Consider the following 15067-nt stretch of genomic DNA (forward strand, 5'->3'; position numbering starts at 1 on the left):
AAAGAGCTAATAGAAATAAATTAAAAAAGATCTATATAATAGTAATTACTATTAAAAAGAACTTTTTATTAAAATATTAATTTAACTTAATTAAAATAGTAATCTTTAATTATATATTAATTAAGTTAATTAATTATATAATTTATTAACTTTATTTTAATATAATTAATTTTAATTAAATTTATTATAAACTATTAAATTTAAAGAAGCTAAAAAGAGACCTAAAGGAAGGTTATTTCCTTTAGTTAAATTAAATAGCCTTCCTTACTGCCTTTATAAATAACTTAAATATATATAAAAAGTGGCTTTTTAATATAGGTAAAAGGGTTATTATAATAAAGAGGGTACTACTTTTAATATAAAGTATATCTATATATAGAGTTCTAAAATAAATATAAGGTAATAATAGGGTTTTAAGACTAAAGGTTTAAAGGAATTAAATTAACTTTTATATAAGTTAGTTAGTAAAAGTAAAATTAACCTTTACTAATTAAATATATATATTTAGGTATATAATTAATTAACTTTATATTTAAAAGTAGATAAACTAATATTAATAAAAAAGCAATAAGTTAAATTAAAGATAATTAATTATATTAATTAATATATAATTAAAAATACCTATTTTAATTAAATTAAATTAATTTCTTAATAAAAAGTTCTTTTCAATAGCTATAGCTATTATATAAAGCTTATAGTATTTATAATTTATAACTTTTATTAATATTAGTTTAATTATATTAATAAAATTAAAATTTATTATATAATAGGCCTAGTTAGCTTATAGGCTATTATATATAATAAGTATTATATTAATAGCTATAATTAATATTAATAATTATACTTTATAATATACTTAACTTAATATATTAAAGAGCTTAATTTAAAATCTTTTAAATAAAGTAAAGAAAAAAGGCTAATATAATACTAAAAGGTAAGTAATATTAATACTATTTAATTAAGGCAGTAATTATACTATTAAGGTAAATAAACCTTATATAATTTTAACCTTTAAGATATATACTTACTATAAGGGCCTTATTAATTAAGCCTTTATATATAAAGTTAAAAGATTAATAGCCTTATAAGGCTAATAGTAAAAATAAAATTAACTTTTTAATTAAAATAGCTATTTTTAATTATATTTTAATTAATATAGTTAATTATATAAATTAAGCTAGTTTATATTATTAAATACACTTAATTAAGCTAGTTAAAAAGGGATTTAAGTTAAAAAAATTAAAAAGGCTATAAAAAACAGCTTAGCTTTTAATATTAATAAAGAATTAATAATTTAAAATAAAATAGCTATTAATATACTACTTACTATATAATATTATTATATAGACTTAAAAACTCTTAGTGCATTATAAGCTTTATTCTAGTCTTATTAGCTGTTAACTGTAAGTATAGAGTAGAGGCTTTGCCAGAGCTAGAGGAAGTGGACTGGCTGACCACTGTAATGATGATTAACACAGCACCTAGAGATGCCAGGAGAGAAATCTGGTGACTAGACTGTTAAAGGGCGCTGGGAGGAAGTTCGGGACAGGCAAGGGTGACGGTTGGCCATACCTTGTTCAATGTACAATTCGAGTTCGTGTGATTGCTATAAGCAGACAACCTAGTGAGGAGCCAGGGCGAAAGTAGAGACATGTTTTTATGGTTAAATTGTGGCTCTCAAGGTATATAAAAGGACTATATTTATTATATAACGAGTAACTTGTATATATTCCAGCGTGTTCCACAATATTCTCAAACAAATAAATTTAATAAAATTAATAACCCCTGTACTCTCTAGAAGTATCTATCAGATAGATAAAAGAAGAAGAAGAAGAAGGAGAAGAAGAAGAAGAAAGCTGTAGAGAAAAGTCTATCTAGCCAAAGAAGACAACAGTGACAAAGCCAGGTCGGTCATTTATACTGCTTGTAGCAGTCACTCCGCTGGCGAGGTAGTTAGAACCACCACCACCTTGAACACCTGCTGCGGCTGGTGGATTAGTGCCGACTGTTTTCTGGGCAACAGCTCCACTGCCACCGCCGTAGTAACCAGATCCACCTCCTCCAGACCCTAGATTTGTGGTCCCGAGACCTGGTCTACCATTACCACCATTCATGCCATTGCCGGGAGCACCGTTGGTAGATAAGGTGGGACTTCCACTAACAGTTCCTCCGGCGCCGGGGGCACTTGCGCCACCTCCTCGACCACCCTGAATAGTGACAGTGTGCTGGTTAGGAGTTGCCCTCAACGAGATGTAAGCAGTGTTACCATTGGAGCCTCCGCCCTTGCCACTGTCACCAGAGTAGGTAACAACTTGAGGATTGGTAGCGTCAAGATCTGTATACCTGCCTCCCCCGCCACCACCACCAGCGACAACAAGTAGCCTGCCATTCAGTGTCAAGGACGATCCCGCACCACCACCACCAGCGAGGTCCGTGGCAGTACCGCCTGTACCATATCCAATTCCACCGGGACTGACCCCAGAAGCCCGGCCAATTCCCCCCCTTCCACCTGCCAAAAGCACCACGCTTTGTCCCGGTGTGACAGATACTGTTCCCGATAGTTGAGCACCAGCAGCACCGTTGTCGCCCTCTACACCATTAATCACAGGAGCTCCACCTTTACCGCCTGCAACAATGAAACGCATCGCCGTAGCGCAGGCTGGTACAATAAAAGTGTTTGCAGCCGAGTTTGTAGCAACCGCCGAGACTGAGCGGGTTTGAGTCACAGTACAGTCATATGTAATGACAGTGCGAGTACTACCAGTACCAATGGTTGTGAGCCCAGTACTTGTGGTAGCCAGAGTAATAGTCGTGAAAACAGTGGTAGGGCGTGTAGTGGTGGAGCTTGTAGTAGATTGCGTCGTGCTGGTCGAAGTACTGGTGGTAGATGTAGCAGTTGACGACCTAGATGTAGACGAAGTGGTTGATGATGAAGTGGTTGATGCCCTAGATGTAGATGAAGTGGTTGATGATAAAGTGGTTGGCGATGAAGTGGTTGGCGATGAAGTGGTTGACGATAAAGTGCTTGATGCCTCAGATGAAGTGGTTGACGCCTCAGATGAAGTGGTTGACGATAAAGTGGTTGGCGATGAAGTAGTTGACGATAAAGTGCTTGATGCCTCAGATGAAGTGGTTGACGATAAAGTGGTTGGCGATGAAGTGGTTGACGCCTCGGATGAAGTGGTTAACGCCTCAGACGAAGTGCTTGATGCCTCAGATGAAGTGGTTGAAGATAAAGTGCTTAATGCCTCAGATGAAGTGGTTGACGATAAAGTGCTTGACGCCTCAGATGAAGTGGTTGAAGATAAAGTGCTTAATGCCTCAGATGAAGTGGTTGACGCCTCAGATAAAGTGCTAGAAGGGGAAGTAGCTGAAGGCGTAACAAATGTAATGACAACAGTAGTGCCATTACTGACGACAGGAGGGATGGTTGTGAGTCCTGTAGTCGTGCCCGTAGATGTTAGAGTTGTGACCCCACCAGGTCGCGTGGTTGAGGACGACGTGACAGGAACAGTACTGGATGGAATCGTGGTAAAGATGATAACAGTTGATGGATCACCAGAGGTCGCAGGTGGGACAGTTGTAATGCCAGTTCGTGTTCCTGTGGATGTAATAGTGACTGTGGTCCGAGGAGCCGGTGGAACGAAGGTGATGACAGTGTCTGTTCCAGTGGTTCCAGTAGCTGTGATGGTAGTTGCTGAAGGTACTGTGCCTGTACCAGTAGATGTAATAGTTGTAGTTGGCCTGGTAGCAATTGGCTCAGTAGTTGCTGTAACATATGTAATTACAGTATCAGTTCCAGTGGTTCCAGTAGCTGTGATGGTAGTTGCTGAAGGTACTGTGCCTGTACCAGTAGATGTAATAGTTGTTGTTGGCCTAACAGGTTCAGAAGTAGAGGGAATGAAGGTGATAACAGTGTCAGTTCCAGTGGTTCCAGTAGCTGTAATGGTAGTTGCTGAAGGTACTGTGCCTGTACCAGTAGATGTAATAGTTATAGTTGGCCTAACAGGTTCAGATGTAGAGGGGATGAAGGTGATAACAGTGTCAGTCCCAGTGGTTCCAGTGCCTGTAATAGTAGTCGCTGAAGGTACTGTGCCTGTACCAGTAGATGTAATAGTTACGACGGGCTTTGAAGGGGTAGGCACAATAACCACAACGGTTCTGGTCCCGGTTCCAGTATTAGTCAGAGTAGTTGTTGTAGGCAAAGTGACTGAACCGAAACTGGTAGTTGTTGTATACGCTGGAGGAACCGAAGTGATGATTACAGTGCCTTCACAGGTCGGGCAATTGGAGGCAGGGGGTACTGTTGTAGTACCAGGGACAGTGCCAGTGGTTGTGACTGTTGTGAAAGAGCCAGGGGGGGCCGTAACTATAACAGTGCCTATACAGGTAGGGCAGCTTGAAGCTGGGGTAACTGTAGTAGTACCAGAGACAGAACCGGTTGTAGTGATTGTTGTGAAAGAAGGTGGAGGGACCGTAATTATAACAGTGCCTATACAGGTAGGGCAGCTTGAAGCTGGGGTCACTGTAGTAGTACCAGGGATAGTGCCAGTAGTTGTAACTGTTGTGAAGGAGCCAGGGGGGACTGTAACTATAACCGTGCCTTCACAAGTAGGGCAATTAGAGGCAGGAGGTACTGTAGTAGTACCGGGTACAGAACCGGTTATAGTGAGCGTTATAAAAGAAGCTGGAGGAACCGTAATAACTACAGTACCCTCACATGTTGGACAACTTGAGGCAGGGGGGATTGTGGTTGTACCAGGCACAGAACCGGTTGTGGTGATTGTTGTCAATCGACCTGTGCTTGACAGGCTGGGGACTGAGGTGACCCGAATGGTGGTAGTGCATAACTTAGAGCAATCTGTCGCAGGAGGGATAGTCTCTGTGCCGGGGGCACGGCCAGTAGTGGTCAATGTTACAATAGGACCAGTTGGTTTAGGTCCAGGAGTAACTGTAACAACGACAGTACCTCCACAGCCTTTAGTGCAACCAGCAGAAGCGGGGATAGTAGCTGTGCCAGGAACAGGACCAGTATGGGTCAGGGTTGTGCGAACCGGAGGCACAATCAGTGTGGCCGTGCAGTAGGTGCAGCCAGATGAAGCGCTCACAAAGGTAGAAGCAGGTACCTTGGCGGTCACAGTTACCGTGACTGGGCCAGGGCATATTGCTAGTGTTGTCTTGCCGCCATCAGAGGCAGGAGGGATATAAGAGATATAAGAAGTTGGTCCTGGCTTGGTGACAGTAACGCAGCCCTCACATACAGGAGGGACACCAGTAATGACAGTTGAAGGTCCACCTTCGGTAGCCGGGGGAATGGTAGTACAGAAAGGAGAGGGAACAGTAGTGGTGATCGTCATGCAATCCTCACATGGAGGAGCAACACCAGTAATAACAGTTGAGGGACCTCCCTTGGTAGCGGGAGGAATTGTAGTACAGAAAGGAGTGTCAACAGTGGTCGTGATAGTCACACAGTCCTTGCAGGGAGGCTCTTTTCCTGAAGGGACAGGGGACCCCGGGGCCGTGGGGGAATCGGGCGAGCCAGATCCTCCCAGGTCACTCGGGAACTTAGAGGACCCTGGGTACTCGGTGTAGTGCCTGAGATTGTCAGTCATTAGTTGAGATTGTAACATAAATGTATCGCATTCTTACCGAGTGATTGTGCTGGTGAGCGTTTTGCCATCACAAATGACTTCGACAGGCTGGAGCTCTACAACTTCGATGCCGTCGTCAGGGAGACAGGCCTTTAGCCCGGGAGCAGCGAAGACGCTGCTGGCCAGGCCGAGGGCAATAGCTGCTCCACCCGCGAACGAGGACAGAGGGCGCATGACTTGAAGACAGTCGAGGTGAGAGAAGGCTAAGGGTTAGTAACTAATGAGATAAAACGAGTGAATGAACTGTGTTTAGGCATTCGATCTTTGAGCGAATACTTTCTTGTATAAATACAGAAATTTCAACTGTTCTCAATTACCAAAAGGAAAGAAAACATGAAGACATTCCATATTCAGCAATGTGCCCTGTTGTGAGGTCACTGTGTTGATCATAGCTGATGAGTAGTTCTTGGTAAAGCCCTTATCAGCGAGGGATAGCCCAGTGCGTCTCTATTCACTGCAGTGCAAGGGCCAAATTTAGGTTTACTAGCGCTCTGGGAAACCCGATATGCTGACGTCTCGTCTTCCCCGGATCGTCATGCTTCCGCGATCTACATCTCTAAGGGGAAATCCCCCAGTATCAAAGGGAGGATCACTGTTTAGCTGAGATCAGTTTCCAAGATTTTTGGCGATGTAGCTATCGTAAACTTTATGGTGAAATGCGAAGTATCTCCTCTATTCGCTCTGGTATGTCTGTTAGTAGCAACTGTAGAAGTAAGATTTTACCGTGGACATCGCTCCACGGGATCATCTCATCAAAAGTCCCCCCACTATGACAATCTATTTCTAGCATCGACCTTTTGAATCCAGGTCTTTGACCAAGCACACGCAGACCTTGTTATCCCTTGGGTGGCCAAGGGATCCGTACACTGCCGTAGTGATCCACCTCGGGCACTGAGTTAGCAGGTCGCCCTTCAGGCTATGCTATAATTGGATGGGGCCGAACTTGCGAGCCATGCTCTGGCTGGGCACCATGACTGATATTCGAAAAATGTTCTCATACACTGGTCGTAAAATAACATATGCATGGTCATTCAAGGGTTGATGTGAGCCTTGTTGTAGAAATCTGAACTCGATATAAATAAGACCTGTCGAACCTGCGCAGTTTCTCGCCAAGGGCATTCTTTATAAACCGCATCTATCTTTTCAAAGACTCACTCGTTTAAGCCCCAAAACCTCTCTTTTTGACCATGAAGCACTGGTCACTATTCTGTCTCGCCTATCTCCTCAACGGAGATATGGCTCTCGGCAGCAAGTTGCCTGCCAACTGCGCCACAACCACTGTACTTTCGGTTATAACGACAACCATGTGCTCTGCAGGTTCACCCGCTGTGCCAACGGCTCTCATGACTGGTGGTAACGGCAATGTTCCTGAACAATACAGCCAGCCAGCGTCGGCTTCCTCCGTCACCCCTGGCTCTGGCCCCCACGTCTCCGTGTCTCATGGATCCGCCGAGAGTCCCTCGGCTGGAACCAATGAAAACACAGCCAAAGAGTCAGATGCCCCTCAAGCTGGAGCGGGTTCCCATGCTGGCGAGGCCAGCGGCGCTACTCAGGCTGTCAAACCCACGACTGTTCCAGCTGTCGGCGCAGGAGCCAGTGCCAGCAACGGCAGCTCCGAGCCAAACCATATCGCTTCGGGTCAAGCTAGTTCGGTTACAGGACAGCACAGCACAGGTACAGGCACAACCTCCGAGACCTCGGAGACCCCCGAGGTACCTGTGGTTGCTTCTGGGGCCTCAAGTTCTGAAAGCAACGTCAGGGGTAACGCAATAATCATGGCTGGAATCTTGACCTGTTTCGTGCCGATGATGATTCATCTCTAGTTCTGCGTCGACCCGTCAGATTTGGGTGGCTGTTATCAAGGAGCGTTGTCTGCTTAAAACGCTCTTTCGGAGTGGATGCGAAACAGCCTCGCAACTGACGCATGGGGTATAGATGATGCAATAACTATTAGACCTCGCTTCTCTATATCCCAGATAGTTCTGCCCGTTGAGAAAACCTTCAATTCTATGTATGCTTTTCACCTGAAAAGATTCTTGTCAATACATGATTCACCTTTAATAGATAAATGTGCTGGCAACGCAAGTCTCCAATGATTGCCTCTTTGGGTACGAAAAAGAGACAGAAGACTTTGCAAATATGACATAACGTAATGTGATTTGAAAAAGTTCATGTTGTCGGGAAGTTGGAGGGCGCTCCGGGGCTCTTATATTAGCCACGCGCCTCGACAGCCAATCGTTGAATCTCAAATCACTCATGGTCTATGCCGTAGTCTCGGCTCTATTCGAGTCGATCTCTCAGGAACCTGTTGAGCAGATAAACCGTTCTCAAGTAGAATCTGCTCCAGTATTGAGTGGCAGCTGATTAATTTGCAGAAGTACTTATAGCTCGGGCAGAATCTGGTGAGAATCAAAGTACTCATTTGCAAACCTGCAGTATCTATAGTACTTAAATTTCCACTGAGATTAGCAGTGATAAGTAGTATCGCTAATTGTGTCAGTTTGATTTGCTGACTACCAACCCCGGTTTATTGCCTTTGTTGCCAACCCTCCATCTAATGCCCTAGTGCCAAGGATCATACGCGTCATCTGGCTAATGGGTTCCTCGGGATTGCCTGACTGGTGAGATGGCTTGCTTGCATCGGAGGACTTACCCCTGTAAGGTTGGTTGGTATGGAATAGTTGTGAGGTACCTACTTCGGCTAGTACACTTTGAGGTCCAGCTTGACAGGGTTCAATACGATGTGCCTCTTCGGCAGACCCCGAGTGCCGCGAAATGTCATGCCTCTCGGGAAAAATAATGTCAACGAGAAATGTGAGAAATGACATACTGAACCCTGGGAGTGTGGCATGGTAATCCCCGTTTATTGGTAGTGGCGCTAACCCGAGATCTGTTGCCCTAGTGCCAAGGATCATCAATAGTGTCGAAAGGCTCCCTCGCACTACGGAGCAAACTTTCCCCTGCCCTTTACCATAAGCAGCCTGCAACTCCACTGCGGATCCTATCTGGTGTTTTCAATCGGCGCTGACCGTGATGTAGCGTAATGGGTACATGTTAGACATGCAGTCTGGGCTGCCCCAAGCTCATGATCTGCGTGGTAGTCAGTATTTCTGTCAGGGCACCAACTTCACCGAGATCTATCGGTGGGGTGGTCCCTAATCCTGTAAATCATGACACGACGGGAGAAGCTACCGGGTACCGATAGCCGACTAACCCAAAGTGGCTGTGTTTAGAAAACTCTATTCCACAGCTCAGCTTCCCGGGCTTTGTCGTGCTTCAAATCTTTAAAAACATGACGGATTGCCATACCTCTACCATACATCTCCATCATATCCTACTTGATGTCTCTCCTTATTATTATTCGAAACCATGGATGGACAAGGCAGCGGCTATTTCGACCCTACAGCGTCAGATCTCATCTTCTGTGAACAGGATGTCAGCCGCATGTCACCTGAGCTAGACATGGCCTATTCTTATTTACTCTTGCATGCGTGAGTGTAACGGGCGAACTCTGACCTGCATGCACACAGAAAGACTAACAACCCTTTCAGAAGCTTTGCAGGCACTTCTATGTGCATGGTCTCGAATCGCGCCGCGTATTACGCCGAAGCGGAACTACTGCCCCCTCATTATAACACAATCACAACCTCGGATTCAAATCTATATTCGCCGACTCCATATAGTCCTCCAATGCCGGTACATCCAAATACCAATTCTGACTTTATCTTAAGCCCTGAAAACGGTCCAAATGGCGGTTCTGGTGTCGGTTTTGGGGCTTACATGGATCTCCCTCCATGTCACGCTGGGTCCTTTCAGTCCTGTATAACACATACGCCCCACATAATAGACACAGATTCCACTCCAAGAGCCTGGAATCCGGACAGTAACTCAGTTCAATATGACAACTGTCAATCATCGCCTAGCATTGGCCATGAAACAGCTGATATCACAATAACTAAGGATGCTGAACTGGCTGAACGTGACTCATCCTCTCAGCCCGATGCTAATCAGTCTTCAAAATCCGAGTCCAATACGAAAAGTGAGTCTTGCCCACTCTAGGCAGCAGTACTTCTACTGACCTCTACTAGCCAATGCAAATCCGAGTCATCCTTTCATGTTCAATAACATTGAAGATGCCTTTCGCTATCCATGCTATGGAGAAGGTTGCAATAAGACGTTTGCACGCAAGGAGCATGCCACACGGCACTACAGAACGTAAGTTGACCAAACAACATATATGCCTAATGGCTTAAAGATGTACAGGAAACATGAGAAAAGTACAAAATATCTGACTTGTGAATTCTGCGGAAAGAATACTTTTAACCGATCGGATAATCTAAACGCCCATCGAAAGCTACATGCCAGATCAAGACCGAGGAATAGCAACGGCGTTCATTTTGTCCCTGATGCTGTTCCAGCAATGCAGATGAATCGCAAGAGGGGGAGACCAAGACTAAATGCATAATGAAAGGGGATTCGCCCACAGGGAGTAATGAAAGGAAGAACAATATTTAATATATTATTTACAACATACCTACAGAGTCCTGAAGGCCTTTTATCCCTTTAATATTTCTTAATTAAATTATAACTAAAAGCCTATTTTTAATATTTATATCTATATTAGTTAGGCGCTTTTAGATGGCTTGGTATATAATTAATATAAATTATATATAACTAAAATAAACTCTCTATCTATTTAGAATTAGGAAATTTAACTAGCTATATAAGAAGTCTTATAGACACTACTTAAATATATAGAGATATCTTATAAACTTTATTAATTATATATATTAACTGCCTAAAGTTTAGTTTTATATTTATTTATAAAGGTATAATAGGCATTAGCTATTATATTTATAAATTTAAAAAACACTTTTATAAATATACATTTTATACAACATTAAGAATCTATATAATAGCTAAAGTCTTTAAGTAATAGAAGGCTATATAGTAATATCTTATATAAGTAAAAAATAAAATAAAAATTAATATAAAGGCTAAATATTTATTTCTATTTACTTTAGTGTTATAACCCTTATAGTTATATTATATATAACCCTATAAAATTCTTTACTACCTCTGCCAATTAAAGCTAGACTAAATAGATCTTTTTTCAGTCTATTTAACTCAACCAGTTAAAATAGGACTGAAATATAATAATACCAGTCTAGAACTAAAGGGTTAATATCTCAGTCCTTAAAGAAAGTACTACTAAATACCTTATAATTAGTAATATATAGTTTATATTTATTTATACTTTTAGCAGATTAGCTTACTAGCTATTAATAAAACTTCTTTATATTAATAAGCCTAATTTATATTACTTAATTATTAAGAGATATAACTATTAAATTAAGCTTAATATATATGCCTTATATTTCTATAAATATAAAACCTAATATAGACTAGTTTTCTATTTAAAATCTATAACTATTATATATTAATAGCTTTTATTTAGTATATATTATATATATATTAAGTAATACTATACTATTAAGATATTTAGTAATACTAGCATTTTAGTATTTTTTTATACTAAAGTATTACTTAATAATGCTAAGATAGTAGCTAAAGTCTAATAGCTTTATAATACTATTAATATACTATAAGCCTAAATAAATGTATAATCTACTGCTAGTAATAAAGGAGGTAATTATAAATATTATAAAAAGGACTTTAGAGAAGCATTTAAGCTGCCTAAGCTAAAACCCTTTAAAGGATAGGTAAGTAATATAATCCTATTCTTTACTTAAATAAAAGGTTATTTTTAATTATTTTTAAATAGGCTAGATAGCCTAATTAAAAAGCTACTATTTACTGTATTATTAATTTAAAGAGATACTAAAGACTGGTTTAAATCTATTATAAGGGACTATCTTAAGAATAAAGAAAACCTATAGAATTAAGATATCTAAAATATTTTTAAAAACTAAAAAAACTTTAAATAAGTACTTAAGGATAATTTTAGAATAGTTAATAAAGAATGCCAGGCTGCAGCTAAACTACTTATACTTTAATAATATAAGTTATATATAGCTTACTTAGCTAAGTTTTAATAGCTAGCTACTAAAACTTAATAGGATAATAACTTATTTATAGAAATCTACTACTAAAATCTAAAAGAAGAAATTAAAGATAAACTATACCTAGCTAATAGACCTAAAGACCTAATTATATATATTATTATAGTAATTAAGATTAATAAATAATAGTATAAATGCAGGAAAGTGAGAGTAAACTATAAGAGGGGAAATAACTTTAACCCTTATTACCTAAATTAGCAATAAAATAATAATAATTAAGGTAACTCTTAAAATTAATAATAATAATAAGGACTTAATTAAAGTAATACCTTATATAGATCTTATAAAGGACTAATAACTCTAGAAATTACTTAATTAAATAATAGAAACTGCAGATAATATAATATAATTAAATATAAGTATTATAATTGCAATTAATTTAAATATATAGTATAGTAATATCTATAACCTAAAAGACTATATAACCTTAATTACAGTAAGTAAATATTAGGACTAATATAATAGCTTAAACCTTAGATAGCTATATAAACCTAAATACTAGAAATAATATAAAGTAAATATAATAGATAATTTAATAGAGAAAATAAAATTATATAGTTAGAACCTAAAGAGAAAGGGAAACTAGAAAAGAAAAATAAGTTATATACCCTAAAAGAACTTAAATAAAAAAGAATCTAATAAAATAAACTATAAAATTAGAGATACTATAAATATATATAAGACCTAAAGAAGTAAGAATACTTTAATAAGAAGTAAAGAGAATAAAGAAAAGAAGCAGATAGAAAGAAACTTAAAAAACTTAAGAAATAACTAAAAATAAAAAAACTATAAACATTAAGAGTTATTAAAAAAGGAAAAGCTATTATCCTTAATATAAAAGAATTAAGTAAACTATCTAGACTGGTAGATAACATTCCTATTAGGATAATACTTTAAAATAAAGAAAAATAATAGAAGTAAGAAATTAAAGTAAGAAACTAACTCTAACAGAAAAAATAATAAAGTTCCTGCAGTATAGGATATAGAGGTAAAAATGCTAAAATAACTGCTTAATATCTCTATAATTAAGATAAATAGATCTTATAGAAATAGAAGTAACCTTATAAAAAGGAAATTAATAAGGACGGCCTAAGGATTTATAATATATAGGAAGATATCTATATATAGAAAGCCAGAAAATACTAAAATATAGAAATAGGAATTAAAATCTATATTAAGGTATACTATATTAATAATACATTAAACTTACTATACCTAAAACCTACTTTTAACTTATAAGATAATATATAAATAATGCCAATATACCCTTAATATAATAAAATAGCCTAGGTTTTATATAAATATTATTAGTATAAAGAATATAAGCTAGATAAGATAGATAATAACTGCTTTTTTATAACTATAAATAGAATACCTAATAATAAACCCTATTTAATAAGTAAAATAGAAAGATATTTAGTATACCTTTAGTATAACTATCTTAAAGTAATAAAACTTTAATTTAGTATAGCACTTTATAGAAAAATATATAAAATTAATAAATTAATATAAAGACTTAAAGAGAATATAAAGATTATTAAGGATATAAAAAGAGAATTTAATAAAATCACCTAAAGAAGATATAAATATCTCTAAAAGGAACCCTTAATTAATAATACTAGCTTAAAAGATATTAAGGAAATTTAATGTTAATAGGAGGTAGATAGCCTATACCTAATATAAGATATCCTATTAGGATAGAAATAATTAAGTAAATATAAGACCTTAAATAAGAAGTTAAAAGAAGAATATTAATAATAGCTATTTAATAAGGAATTTCTTAATAACTGCCCTAATAGAGAAGGATATAATAATAGTAACTATAAGTAAATATATTAAGATATATTAGGAAAAGTTATATATTATCTGTAATTAAGTTATAAATAAGCTAATAAACTAAATAAAAATGACTTAAATTAATAAATATACTAGAATTATATAAAGACCTTATACTATAATGCCTAATATTAAAAGTTTAAATTAAGGGAAAATAGCTAAATGCTTAAATTAATTATAGAGCTAAATAAAATTTTATTAACTTAAAAATAGTTATATAGCTAAAACTACTATAGAGAAAGAAAAAGAGACCTTACCTACTAATTAATATAAAAAAATAACTATTTAATTATAATAATAGAATTATTAATTAAGAGATTAATTACCTTAAGGTCTTTATTTAAGGAAAAAATTAGGGAATAGACTTTAATATCCTTCCTTTAGATTAGGAAGTTAATATCCTCTTAGGTATTAATTAGCTATAAAAAAAGAACCTCTATATTAATTAGAGGACTGGCTAAGTTACCTTTTCTAGTAATACCTATAGCAATAATAAGATAATTATAATAAATAATAAGAGATCTTAAATCCTAATTAATAAGGACAGTATAGATATATATAAAGTAAAGAATTTACTACCTCTAATAGGACTTAAGTATAAGTATATAAAAGGCAAGAAATAATAAAATAAATAGATCTTAAGGCTCCTTAAAATATAACTATATAATCTAAATAAATAATTATAAATTTAAAAGGAACTTAAGAAAAATAAATAGTAAGATTAATTTAAGAATATACTAAAAGAATATTATATTTATAAGAAACTATTTAATAAGAAACTTAAAATAAAGGTACTATAATATAGCTACTAGGACTATAAAATATAGCTTAAATTAAAAGACTTATTATTTTAGAAGATCTATAATTTAAATAAAAAAGAACTTAATACCTTAAAAGAATACTTAGAAATAGAATTAATAAAGAGAAATATTAAGATATTTATATTATTAGCAGGATTTCTAGTAATATTTATTTTTAAGAAAAATAGGAAACTATAATTTATTATAGATTATAGAAGGTTAAATGCCTTTACTATTAAGGATAGAACCCTACTTTTACTTATTATAGAACTTAAGGACTGCCTGTAAGGAAAATAGATCTTTATTACTCTTAACCTAAAAGGAGCCTATAACTTAATCTGCATTAAAGAAGGAGATAAGTAGAAAATAGCATTTAAAACTAAGTTTAGACTTTTTAAGTATTTAATAATGCCATTTAGACTTACTAATATACCTATAACATTTTAGTAGATAATTAATAATATATTTTAATAGTACTTAAATGTTTTTATAATATGCTATTTAGATAATATTTTAATCTTCTTAAATAATAAAGAAGAATATAAGGAATATATCTATAAGGTTTTAAAAGCCCTATAAGATACTAACTTATTAGTTAAACTAAAAAAGAGTTACTTTTATATAAAAGAAGTAAACTTCTTAGGATATACTATTATACCTAAAGAAATTAAAATAAAATAAAAGAAAATCTTAATAG

The 15067-nt window shown here is 36.2% G+C and overlaps 3 protein-coding genes; 2 read left to right on the forward strand and 1 right to left on the reverse strand.

Annotated features, from left to right (window-relative positions):
• Nucleotides 1–1874: 1874 nt before the first annotated feature.
• FFUJ_09076 (FLO9-Lectin-like protein, expressed and involved in flocculation) lies at nt 1875–5825 on the reverse strand (the record flags this gene model as incomplete). XM_023580153.1 has 3 exons in its annotated part: nt 1875–4339; nt 4388–5595; nt 5650–5825. 3 exons carry the CDS (start codon nt 5823–5825, stop codon nt 1875–1877), a joined length of 3849 nt encoding a protein of 1282 aa, XP_023432979.1.
• Nucleotides 5826–6838: 1013 nt separating this feature from the next.
• On the forward strand, nt 6839–7474 carry FFUJ_09075 (uncharacterized protein; the record flags this gene model as incomplete). Its single annotated transcript, XM_023580154.1, has 1 exon — nt 6839–7474. The coding sequence occupies one exon, from the start codon at nt 6839–6841 to the stop codon at nt 7472–7474; it is 636 nt and encodes a 211-aa protein (XP_023432980.1).
• Nucleotides 7475–9113: 1639 nt separating this feature from the next.
• On the forward strand, nt 9114–10116 carry FFUJ_09074 (related to zinc finger protein odd-paired-like (opl); the record flags this gene model as incomplete). XM_023580155.1 has 4 exons in its annotated part: nt 9114–9142; nt 9203–9690; nt 9740–9866; nt 9915–10116. The coding sequence occupies 4 exons, from the start codon at nt 9114–9116 to the stop codon at nt 10114–10116; spliced, it is 846 nt and encodes a 281-aa protein (XP_023432981.1).
• Between the last annotated feature and the right edge of the window lie 4951 nt (nt 10117–15067).

Source organism: Fusarium fujikuroi, chromosome FFUJ_chr07, assembly GCF_900079805.1.
Source record: "Fusarium fujikuroi IMI 58289 draft genome, chromosome FFUJ_chr07".
NCBI lineage: Eukaryota > Fungi > Ascomycota > Sordariomycetes > Hypocreales > Nectriaceae > Fusarium > Fusarium fujikuroi.